This window comes from Nanorana parkeri, unplaced genomic scaffold (genome assembly GCF_000935625.1).
Source record: "Nanorana parkeri isolate BGI_ZX_2015 unplaced genomic scaffold, ASM93562v1 scaffold92, whole genome shotgun sequence".
NCBI classification, from domain to species: Eukaryota; Metazoa; Chordata; class Amphibia; order Anura; family Dicroglossidae; genus Nanorana; species Nanorana parkeri.
The window spans coordinates 1,566,484-1,578,690 of NW_017306360.1; the positions used below are offsets into that span (position 1 = coordinate 1,566,484).

Here is a 12,207-nt window from a genome sequence, read left to right on the forward strand (position 1 = left end):
CATGGTCCCCGTGTGTGTTGTAAAGTAGTCACCGCTCCAAGCTCACTCCCGGGATGGACTACAATCTCATGTTTAGTTTACTAATTTGTATTGAGATTGTAGTCCATCCCGGGGGGGAGCTTGGAGCGGTGACTACTCTACAACACACACAGGAATCGTGAGGAACAAAAGTAGCCCCCCTCCAGAAGGAAGGACAGTGTCAGCACCAATTCAGAGATGATTGGAGGATCTACAGCCGAGTGACACACAGATAAGAGACATTGTTGTTCATAGTTCAGGTCCTTGAATGTATTTTTAAGATTGAACTCCGGAGTTCAGTGTCACTTTAAGTCTTATATGAGATTTTAAAGATTGGGTTGTCAGCATTGACTGATGTTGTGTCACGGATCTCTATCACAGAACCTGTGCCTCCGGCAGGGATAAGCGGGGTTAATGTTCCTTGTAAAAGCTCTTTTTGTCTTCTTACACATCACAATGTTTATTTAAAAGGTGTACGGAATTCTTCATCCGGACTAACCCATTACTCTGTGTATTTCCTTCTTCTGCTACATGGAACCTTCAGGAAATGGTGACACGGAATGACACTTCAATAAAACATTTCTTCACAACTGTTATTAATCACTCTTCAAATACTCTTTAAAGATCAATAAACATTGTTTACGTTACAATGTATCTAAAGGTTCTTATTATTTACAGAGTTATTCACAGAAGGTTGAAGAGTTTGGAGAAGGCGGGAGAAGGGAACAATCTAGGACAACATCGCTGAACTGGAAAGTGAGGTGAATTGGAGAATGTTTCCAAATGTTGGCCTAGATTGTTCCCTTCTCCAGCTTTCTCCAAACTCTTCACCCTTCTGTGAATAACCCTGTTAGTGATGGACAGGGTAAGGAAGAGTTAAAGTGCAAATGAAGACTAAGGGGTTTATTCACAAAGCTAGCCGAAGGATCAGCCGTAGCTTCGGCCGCCGGAGCCCTTTGCTTCAGTCGAACCGAAGGGCTGCTGTACAGGCTATTCACTATAGCCCGTACAGCTGTGACAGCTGCCGAGCGCCTCAGCCGAGCCGAAGGCATATGCTTCGGCTCAAATGAGCCGAAGTGGGGCGAAGGGTCGGGCGAAGGGTCGGCCGAAGGCCGGCCTTTCGCCTTCAAATGAAAGCTGGGCGGGGCCAGTGCTTCGGCTCAGCCGATCCAGATGTTGGATCGGCTGAGTCGAAGTCCTTCTGCACTTCGGCTCAGCATGTTCGGCTGACTGAAGGCAGCCGATGTACGGCTGATTTCAGCTGATGTATGGACGAAATCAACCGCTCCAAGCTCACTCCTGGGATGGACTACAATCTCAGGTTTAGTTTACTAATTTGTATTGAGATTGTAGTCCATCATGGAAGCGAGCTTGGAGCGGTGACTACTCTACAACACACACAGGGACCATGGGGAACATAAGTAGCCCCCCTCCAGAAGGAAGGACAGTGTCGGCCGAAGGCCGGCCTTTCGCCCTTCAAATGAAAGCTGGGCGGGGCCAGCTGTGATCTCACGGCTGGCTCCGCCCAGTTGTAATGACAGATCAGCGTCCCCAAATGACCTAGGGGCGCTGATCTATCATTAAACAATAACAACTGGAGCCGGCCGTGATGTCATAGTCGGCTCCACCCAGTTGTTATTCCTTGGCTAAGACCTGCTAGAAGACTCTACAGGTCCTGGCCAATAGGAAGCAGTTGTTTTAATTTTTTCTTTTTCAACAAAATCTTCTTTTTTTTTTTTTAAATGTATTATTTATTTACATGTTTAAACACTATTTGCCATTCTGCTCGGTACCACGTAGGTACCATGGTACCGCTCGACGGCATTCGGCTATTCACTCACTGCCGTTCAGCCCATATGTGAATAAGGGCGAATGGCAGCGAGTGAGCTGCCGGTGCTTCGGCTCAGCCGATCCAGATGTTGGATCGGCCGAGTCGAAGTCCTTCTGCACTTCGGCTCAGCGTGTTCGGCTGACTGAAGTGCAGCCGAAGGCAGCCGATGTACGGATGAAATCAGCCGTACTGAGCCGGAGTGATGACCGAACGGCGTTTGGCTCACTTCACTACGGCTTGGTTATTCACTCGGCTGCCTCCGGCAGCTTAGTGAGTACTCCTCTAAATCTTTTGTTTTTTAGTTTTGGATGCAGTGAAGAGGGATTAAAACCTATTTCACGTATTTACTGCTGTCTGTGTCCCCGTTAGGTAGATTCACCCTCTCTATGTGTCCGGGTGTCACTGTTATCACCGAAAGTGAAAGAAGATCACCAGAACAGGAATAGATGGGAAATCTTCCAATGGGGACACTAGTTCTGGTGACCACCAGGGATTTCCCTATCTTTGGAGGGATTTCCTCTTACTTCCTGTTGTAGCTATTGGACAGGAAGTGAGGGGGAATCTCCCCAACGGGACACAGATGGCAGAAAGAAGGGGTTATAAGCCTGATTGGCTGCAGCCACTATACAGCGGAGAATTTTCCTAGCTCCATTCAGTTTTTAGATGGAAGGATGTCAGGTGGGAGGCTGCTGCATTTTCCCGTCTCCTTCACTTTATAAAATTGTAGGCACTCAATATCGGTGTAGAGAAATTCATATGTATAATAACCCCCCAATCTATATTCTATTACAGGAAGTAGCCGCAATGCAGGCCCTCATCGCCAATAACGACGTGAAGATAGAGGTCGATGCCCCCAAGAAACCCGACCTGAACGCGAGCATTGCTCAGGTCCGCAGCCAGTATGAAAAGATGGCCGAGCAGAACCGCTTAGAGGCGGAGAACGCCTACAAAACCAAAGTAAGGAAGTTGTCAAAAGGAACTCGTACCTAAAATGTCCATGTGGCCTGATTACAATGTACAGCGAGATTCAGCATCGCCCCTTTTTATAACAAAAGGTATTTCCTCATCCTCACTTCCAGCACAAAACCCAAAAGCAAGACCCTTAAGGTGCCCACACACCTTACGATTATCGGACGATTTTCGTATGCGATCGACTTTTCGTCCGATAATCGTATGTGTGCATTGCAGTGTCCGACCGACATTACTGTACAATCGTACGACTTTTGACGGTCAAGCATGTTAGAAAACTTTGCTCGATCGTACGATTGTCGTAAGGTTGCTGGCATTCCCGTCGGTCAAAAGTCGTACGATGTACACTGCGCTTGCGCTAACGAAAATACGGCAAATCATTTACCGCATTTCGTCCAGGTGCTTTTCGTTAATTACGGCTAAATTAATCTTGCAATCATCGGGGCAGGATGGAGCTGCCGTCCGATAATCGTAAGGTGTATGGGCACCTTTAGTCTGAGGTTCTTGTTTTTGAGGTGTTGTGCTGGAAGTGAGGACGAGGAAATATGTTTTGTTCTATGAAGGTAACTACGTATCCCACTAAACTTTACATTGTAATTGTATAAGAAGCACTTCCATACCTTCCATGTATCTCACAGTACTTTAGAGTAGGGATGCACCGATACCGGTATTTTGGTACTGAGTATGAGTACCGATCATTTTTTTCGGTACTCGCCGATACCAATTACCGAGTACCGGAAGTCCCATTCAGGAAGCCAGGTGGCGTGTAATGACTCACCACCCGGCTTCCCGATTAACAAGAAAGTCTGCCCCCTCTCACCTCGGCATGTCCAGCCTGTCACCCCCGGGACCTCTCCAGCCAGAACGTGGCCTTCCTCCGGTACCCAGCCGGAGCCGGCCTGCTGGCCAATCATGGAAGCCGGGCGCCGTGTAATGACGGGGCGCCCTGGTTTCTGATTGACCGAGGGTCGGCTCCATGCTCCCTCGTCATGAGATGACAAGGGAGCATGAAGCCGGCTTCCTGGCCAATCAGAATGCAGGGCGCTGCGTCATTACACGGCTCCCGGCTTCCTGATTGGCTAGCTTCCTGACCAATCAGGAAGCCGGGCAGCGGTGTAATGACGTGCTGCCCGGCTTCCTGATTGGCTAGCTTCCTGACCAATCAGGAAGCCGGGCAGCGGTGTAATGACGTGCTGCCCGGCTTCCTGATTGGCTAGCTTCCTGACCAATCAGGAAGCCGGGCAGCGGTGTAATGACGTGCTGCCCGGCCTCCTGATACAGGAAGTATCGGGCTAGGCATCGGAGCATTTGGGCGAGTAGGAGTCCTCGCCCAAATACTCGGTATCGGCACCGATATCGATACTAGTATCGTTATCGGTGCATCCCTACTTTTAGAGGCGGGCTTTGCAGTTCTTTTTGTACCTCTCGCTTCCTCCTGCCTGCAGCACACTGATGACATCATCTCAGCCTAGGCATAGTCACTGACCGGAGCTCAAGGACGGCTATCAATGATAATAGGTGGAGCTTTTCTGCAAATGTATGCTGTTGCTGTATGTTGTGACGTCAGGAATTTATTCTCGCAGACACGTAAAGTTATGAAACGGTCATTTAAACTTCTCCTTTCAGTTTGACGCCTTGTCCCAGGAGGCCAATTTGAACACGAAAGCTCTGGAACAAGCCAAGAATGAAGTGGCGGACCTGCGCCGTCAGCTGCAAGCTTTAGAAATGGAACGTCAGACCATGCAGAAGACGGTGAGAATGTTGTGTTTTTATCATGGAAGGCCTACGCCTAGTGCTCGAGCCACTACAAGTGTCAGCATGCCCCCCATGGTCTGTGGTTCTCAGGGCTTGCTGAGACTTGCAGTTGCACCAACACTGGAGAGCTGTGGGTTATACGAGTCCTATTATCCTTATATTAATTCAGCGGAGGGCTGTCTGGGAACAGGGAGTGTCCCACTTTACATACGGGAAACTATAATGGTTCGGGGTCCGTTTTATTTCTAAAAAATTGTTACCATTTATAGGTTTTATATTCATGTATTTGTGATTTGTACAAAAATACTTGTTTTACAAATACGCATTTTATACAGAGTATGCCCCTGACACAGGATTCACAGGCCACAGGCCACAGGCAGAAGCTGTTTGCCTTCACACTCTCTCTGATGGAAACTCCTTATGGTCTGAGGGAGGGAGAAGGAGTCCCTGCCCTCACACAATAATTTGTGTGTGTAAGCTTCAGCTTGACTACTTAAAGGAGAACTTTGAGGTGGGTGCTTTTCACTCACCTCATAGTTCTAGCCGACGTGTGACAATGAGACTGTCACAGGTCGGCTTAGTAGATCGGGTGGTGAGCGAACACATACCGGCGTTCTCTCACCTCTCGATCCTGTCACAGCTCTCTGCCGTGACAGGGGAGGGGCTGGATTCCCCCCTCCGACCCGCCAGCGCTGACTGGCGGATCGGACGGGGGAGGGGGTGGGTACAGCTGGCTCTGCCTCTAGATAGGCAGAGCCAGCTGTCACTCACGCAGCTGGGCGGATCCAGACATAATTGTCGGGATCCGCTTCAGCTGCGGCGTCTCAGTATATAGGGAGCCGTAGCTCGCGGTATACTGAGCTTAGGGTGACGGGAGGACGCTAGTTTGTGTCCTCCCGTTACCCCAAGGAGAACTATGGGGAAAAGCCCTAACCCCATAGTTCTTTAATAACAAAGTATATAAGGGCAGCCTGGAGAGGATACAAACAAAGCAATAGCACCACCTACTGGCTGAAAATGAGGATAAATAATATTTGGTGCAATTTTTTTCTCTTATCTTCTTTTTTTCACTGCCACTACTCCTACCATTTCTCCCTTTTTTACTATCTTCCCCCTCCTTTCCTATATACACCTTTTCCTTAACCTAACATCCAGGCCTTTATTTCTTTTAACCTCCCTCCCCTTTCCCCTAAGTATTCCCTTTTCAGATATACTGTATACCCTCTAAATGACTCTGCCTACAATATATGGATACAATATATAATATATATATATATATATATTAATCATTCTTAGAAGTGGAATATCACTTTAATTCCAGCCTTCTATAGTCACATTCAGGGTAGTAAAAAGAAAATATATTATTACTGTCTTTCTCAAAATCCCAGCCGGCTTGAATGTGGCCCTCGGGGGCTGGATTTGGAGAGCCCGGCATACATGAATGACTTATTCATAATTCCATTCTTGATATTATGTCCTCCAGGTGGATTCTTTAGAACACGTCCTGAAAGATACGGAAGACCACTACGCCTCCCAGTTAATGGAACTGAACCGCTCGCTTGCCCGACTCCAAGACGAGCTGGCCGCCTGCCGCTCTGACATTGAGCGCCAAGTCCGAGATTACGAGGCCCTGCTGAACCTGAAGTCCAAGTTGGAGAATGAAATTCATGATTACCGAACGCTGCTGGAGGGGGTCACTGACAAGTGAGGAAATGGAGAGGGCTGGGTGGGAGTATTTGGGATTCTCCTAATTCCCGGAACACTGAGGGCTGCCAGTCATTTTTAAGCCAAGGCAATATTTTTAATCTGCAGCAATCCAAAACCACCAATTTATGAACTTTGCCATTTATATTATAGTTGTGCAGTCTGCAGGCATCTGGCACTAGATCTTTCTTCAGGTTCCTCTAGGCCAGTGGTAGCAAAACCTCCAGCTGTGGTGAAACTACAAATCCCATGATGCATTTCTCTCCGGGAGTCATGTCTGTGGCTGTGAGAAACTCGCAATGCCTCATGGGATTTGTAGTTCCACCACAGCTGGAGGGCCGGAGGTTTTCTACCCCTGCTCTAGGCTGTGGTGGTGTCCATGCTGGTGGAGATTCTGCCTCTTCCAGTGCCACCAAGGCTCAGAGTATGTTATGGGCGGGGGTGGAACCCTCCATTATCAAGCATTTTGCTTCAAAGGAACCCCTTTAAAGGAAACCTGTCATGAGAAATAGGTGAGCTGCTACGATTGTCCTCTGTTCCAAATTTCCAGTTGGCTGGCTGTCATTCTGATCCTCCATACTTGGCTCAGAAGAGGCGTGCAGCAAGTGAAACCAGAACTCCTGTTCTGACAATTTTTACCAGTTCAGTGACTAAGAAAGTACTCATTTCAGAAGTTTCGGCATGGCAGCCAACCAATTAGCATTTTCAGGAGCAGGTCATGACTGGCAGGTCATGACTGACAGACCCCATTCCATGTTCCATTCCTGACAGATTTCCTCCCTTTCCTAAAATGACCTTCTGTTATCAAACACGTCATGTGACAGATATTTTCTATTGCAGGGATGGACCCGAGACCCCAAGACAAGGGGGTAAGTGACCTTTCGGTAAGCAGAAAAAGATGGCGGTGCATTCGTTCAAAACATATAAAGCTGCTTTGGATTCCTTATTAAAAGTTGAACTCCAGATATGTAATCATTAAAATATTTTTGTATTTAAATGTATTTTGTGCAGCTTGTGTCAACACGTTCGTTGACATGGCATCAGCCTCTTACAATAGTCTATATTAGTCTATATAGTCAATAGAGAGAAGGTCTGCTTTAGGGGCCAATCAGCTGCCGAGTGGCTGGAAGAGAGATCAGGGTGGATAGAGGGATGAGCTACTGCAGCACCTTCACTGTCACATGATGGGGGTGGAGAGGTGACCTATCTGTATTGCTAAGCAGCTGCAGTAGACAAAAGGAGTCAGGAGCTTCCAGTAAAGCTCTATAATCAGCAGGGAGCATGAATTATAGCTCCGACTCAGAAGGGGAAGTGTGTTGGACCTCTGCGGAGAAGCCACTGCTTCCACACAAAGAGCAATAGTCCTTCTCTACAGCATGCTGGCAGCGGACGGGCTTTTCTACTCTGGCTGCTTTCTAAAGCTAACCGACTGTAAAACTTTGCACACCTTTTGTTTTGATGCTCCTGAAATGTATTTAGCTGTTAAAAGGAAGTTAAGTTGGGCTTTAATTTGTGGCCACATATAAGCGGCAGCACAGCGGTGGGCTCTAATGCCATGCTGCCACATAAATGTGTACAGCCAGAGCCGCTGATCTGTGCTGGAAGCATGCACACTTGACACCCCCCCAGCACAGTGACCGGGCATTCACCAACAGTTCTGGGACACTATTTACGATTTGGAGTCAGTAAGATGAGCTCCCGATCACGTTACCAATGACACTGACAATCACAATGATCACATGATTGGGAACCATCAGTGTTAAGAACTCCTTAAAGGGCCAGCGATGGAGGGTTAAAGGAGAACTATGAGGTGAGTGCTTTTCAATCACCCCATAGTTCTAGCCAACCTGTGACAATGAGACTGTCGATCCTCACCTCTCGATCCTGTCACGGCTCTCTGCCAGGACAGGGGAGGGGCTGGATTCCCCGCTCCGATCCGCCCGTGCTGACTGGTGGATCGGACGGGGGAGGGGGCGGGTACAGCTGGCTCTGCCTCTAGATAGGCAGAGCCAGCTGTCACTCACGCAGCTGGGCGGATCCCGGCACAATTGTCGTTATCCGCTTCAGCTGCGGCGTCTCACTATACCACGAGCTACAGCTATACTGAGCCTAGGGTGACGGGAGGACGCTAGTTTGTGTCCTCCTGTTACCCTAAGGAGAACTATGGGGAAAAGACTTAACCCCATAGTTCTCCTTTAAGCACATGCGCATAGCATATAAAGCCAAAGGGGGTGTTGTAATCAGTTACTTCTCCCACAGGGTTATATTGTGATGCAATTTTACCTTATAGTTAGAACTATCGCTATAATAGAACTTATAGTTGTTAATCGAGTTAGGGCCCCTTTTGTAAATATAAGGCTTCTAATTGTATTTCGGTGAGGCGACAGGTTAGTTATTAAAATAGGAATTCTGACAAGTCTCCTCTGTCCTGCAGCTCCTGCGACCGTCCAGAAAGTGACAACCACCCAGCAGGAGATTGTTGATGGAAAAGTTGTCACCTCATCATCAAAGGAAGTTGTTAAATAAAACTGCCACCATGGGAGATCAGAACCTCTGTAAATAAAAACTGCAATGCAACTATTTGTTATTTCGTTTAATGACTTTGTCAGGTGATTTCCAGTACACAATGATTCTTGGTTTATTGCACAGTGCTGGCGCAACACAGCGACTAATATTAAATGTTATCAAGTACCGGGCTATAAAAACCCCTTTAAGGGCCCCTGTGAGCAGATCACGCACATTGAGGCATTTACATATTCTGAATGAGCAATAAAATAAGACAAGCCCCCGTTCACCTCTGTAGCTAGAGGCATTGTGGAGAAATCCATCTTCAAAGTTTACAAGAAAGGCACCGAAATCACAACTCCTCTTCCCTTTTTTCACTGGACAGCCAGCCAGCCAGCCCCCTAATGTACACATACAGCAAGTGTAGGTGTGTGTGTAGGGGTGTGTGTTTGTGTAGGTGTGTGTGTGTATAGGTGTGTGTGTGTGTGTGTATAGGTGTGTGTGTGTGTGTATAGGTGTGTGTGTGTATAGGTGTGTGTGTGTGTAGGGGTGTGCGTGTGTGTAGGTAGGTGTGTGTGTAGGGGTGTGCGTGTGTGTAGGTAGGTGTGTGTGTAGGGGTGTGTGTAGGGGTGTGCGTGTGTGTGTAGGGGTGTGTGTAAGGGTGTGTAGGTGTGTTAGGATATGGATATATAGATCTATACATCTCTAGAGATATATACACATATATAATCTCCCCATATCCTATTACATATACATACATACACACACACACACACACACACACACACAATCTTTATTTTACGTATGACAAAGGATTTCCCAAAGCACCATGGGTTACCTAAAGAGACATCACAGCAGTAGTTGCCTGCCTTGGGTCACCGTGCTGTCTGAAACTTGGACTGAACCATCTAATTAGGGATTTAGTGTGATGAGTCTCCACTGCGAGTCATGGGATACATTTCATCTCGAGCTACCGCGAGTCTGTAAAGAGGCTTTTATTCAACTTGAAAAACAAAAAGGAGCAGATTCCCCCCATAAAAGAATACAAACTATTTACAGAATATTTTACATTTACCTGAGAAAATGGCAATAAATGTAAAAATATATATGTACATACATTGTCTTTAGAGAGCCCTATAGTGTGGAAGCTGCGCCCATAAAAAGCAAGCAGAGGACAAAAGACTAATCAGCGGTATTGCATGTGGTAGCAGGGAGATCCTTCCCCTGCAGGTCCTCAGGTACGACTTCCTCTCCAGCAGGGAGAACAGTGAGCGGCACAGTAGTGATCTTACTTCTGTTGTCTCCCTGAAACTGTGGCCGGGCTTTGCTTCCTCATGTTGGGGTGAGGGAGATTCTTGCACTGGTCCTCAGGTACAGCTTCCTCTCCAGCAAGGAGAACAGTGAGCAGCACAGTAGTGACATCACCGAATGGTACCCGAAGTCTCCAAGACTGGTGACACAGCACCTGAGATCTCACACTGCAGAAATACAGCTATAGGACTCAAGGCTCAATTCACATTTCTAGATTCTCTCCACAGGAAGGCAAATCTTCGATGCTCAACTTTAATAAAGCTAATATATGAGCAGCAGCTAGTGAAGCAGGGAAGCCCAGTGTGCAAGATTACTGTGCCTACCTTGTAGAGCGTGTTACCCTGTTCCCCCAAAAATAAGAACTACCCCGAAAATAAGATCTAGGTACTATTTTTGGGAATTGCTAAAATATAAGACCCACCCTGAAAATAAGACCTAGTTGTGACCAATCCCAGGGCTGGTGGTGCCATAAGGGGGAATGAAGCCAGCGCTAGAGGAAGTGAGGCGGCACCGGAGGGAGCAGAGCCGCATAAGCTGATGCTTCCTCTATAGCGCCGTCTCCTGTCACAGGCGGAGTGATACCCAATGCACTCCGCCTGTGAGGAATCGATAGTGAAAGTGCGCTTCGCTCATTCTGGCCAGCGATTGGTTACCAAATTGGTCTTGGAAAGGTACGGCACCCCTGATTTACCTGATCAGCATATTTTTGTACATGAATAAGTGTGGATTGTTGTATATTAAAAAAAAAAAAAATAAGACCTACCTCGAAAATAAGACCCAGTGTGTTTGAGCCAAAAAAAAAATATAAGACAGTGTCTTATTTTCGGGGAAACACGGTATTTACCAAATCTCAGGCTGACAGACATCAAGCATAACATCTGAGCTTGGTCAATCAGTCCACCACTATCCACTCTGCGAGGACACCACCACCTTATCTGCCGCTGAGGCCCTCATTGTTCTAGACCAGTGGCAATCAACTAACGGGATACAAGAGGCATCAGATGTGCCCCGGCATCCCCTGGGGACATCAGAAATGTCACCAGCACACCAATGGATGATGTCCAAAATAAAGCGTATTTTATTCACGCGTGTTGTCGCATCAAAAATGTTTTGTTTTCATGTGTTTTTTTTTTGCATCTTTGATGTGAGAACACGCGTGAATAAAAGACGCTTTATTTTGGACATCATCCATTGGTGTGCTGGTGACATTTCTGATGCGTGGCGCCATCCACAATTGCTTCAGCACCCACCTTTCAGCACAAGGGGCATTTGGTAAAGAGTGCGGCAGTTATCCACAGTTATGACATCCCCGGGGGGGGGGGGGTCGCACATAATATTCAACATACGTAGTGTGCAGAAGATTCTCAGAAACTGCTAACATAGTTGGAGATGGTCAGACCAGACTTAGGACATGCTACACCTCTGGTTGACACGTTATATAAGATTGCTAGTGTCACGTACCTGTCTGATCAGCTCCTGGTCGGGGTTTGAACCCGCGTCTCTAGTGCGGAGGTGCACAGACCTCGCAATTCAGCCACTGGAAGGACTTGGCTTCTGCTGCAGGTTTTTTGTACTCAGAAACTCCCCTTATGGACACTTTGGCTCCACCTGCCAACCAGCTGTAGAAGATCTGCCATTATCTCAGGCTTTAAATACCAGACACTTCCTGTGCTCTGAGCCCATTGATTTAGGTTAGTTTCCTGTGTGAGCTACTTTTGTGCGATATGCTGGATTTACACCGTGACTCTTGCCTGTTTCCTGACTATTCTCCTGCCTGCCGATTCTGTACCTTGCTGCCCGATCGTGTCAAGATCTCAGTCTGCCTCCCGACTACTCTCCTGGATCCCGACTAACAGGAAACTACTCTCCTGGATCCCGACTAACAGGAAACTACTCTCCTGGATCCCCGGCTACTCTCCTGGATCCCCGGCTACTCTCCTGCGTCCCCGGCTACTCTCCTGCGTCCCCGGCTACTCTCCTGCGTCCCCGGCTACTCTCCTGCGTCCCCGGCTACTCTCCTGCGTCCCCGGCTACTCTCCTGCGTCCCCGGCTACTCTCCTGCGTCCCCGGCTACTCTCCTGCGTCCCCGGCTACTCTCCTGCGTCCCCGGCTAC

The 12,207-nt window shown here is 47.8% G+C and overlaps 1 protein-coding gene across 2 annotated transcripts in view; it reads left to right on the forward strand.

The window, feature by feature from the left end:
* Window positions 1–8,837, forward strand: part of LOC108783880 (keratin, type I cytoskeletal 18-like) — a 20,410-nt gene extending 11,573 nt beyond the window's left edge. Inside the window, exons 5-9 of one of the 2 annotated variants that reach the window (XM_018552573.1) lie at window positions 2,642–2,806; window positions 4,445–4,570; window positions 6,057–6,277; window positions 7,118–7,161; window positions 8,712–8,787. In XM_018552573.1, coding sequence (XP_018408075.1) covers window positions 2,642–2,806; window positions 4,445–4,570; window positions 6,057–6,277; window positions 7,118–7,154 — 549 coding nt within the window. In that variant the 3' untranslated portion in view covers window positions 7,155–7,161; window positions 8,712–8,787. Of the gene's footprint in view, window positions 1–2,641; window positions 2,807–4,444; window positions 4,571–6,056; window positions 6,278–7,117; window positions 7,162–8,711 lie in introns of both variants that reach the window. The other variant, XM_018552572.1, reaches the window with a different exon arrangement.
* Window positions 8,838–12,207: the final 3,370 nt, after the last annotated feature.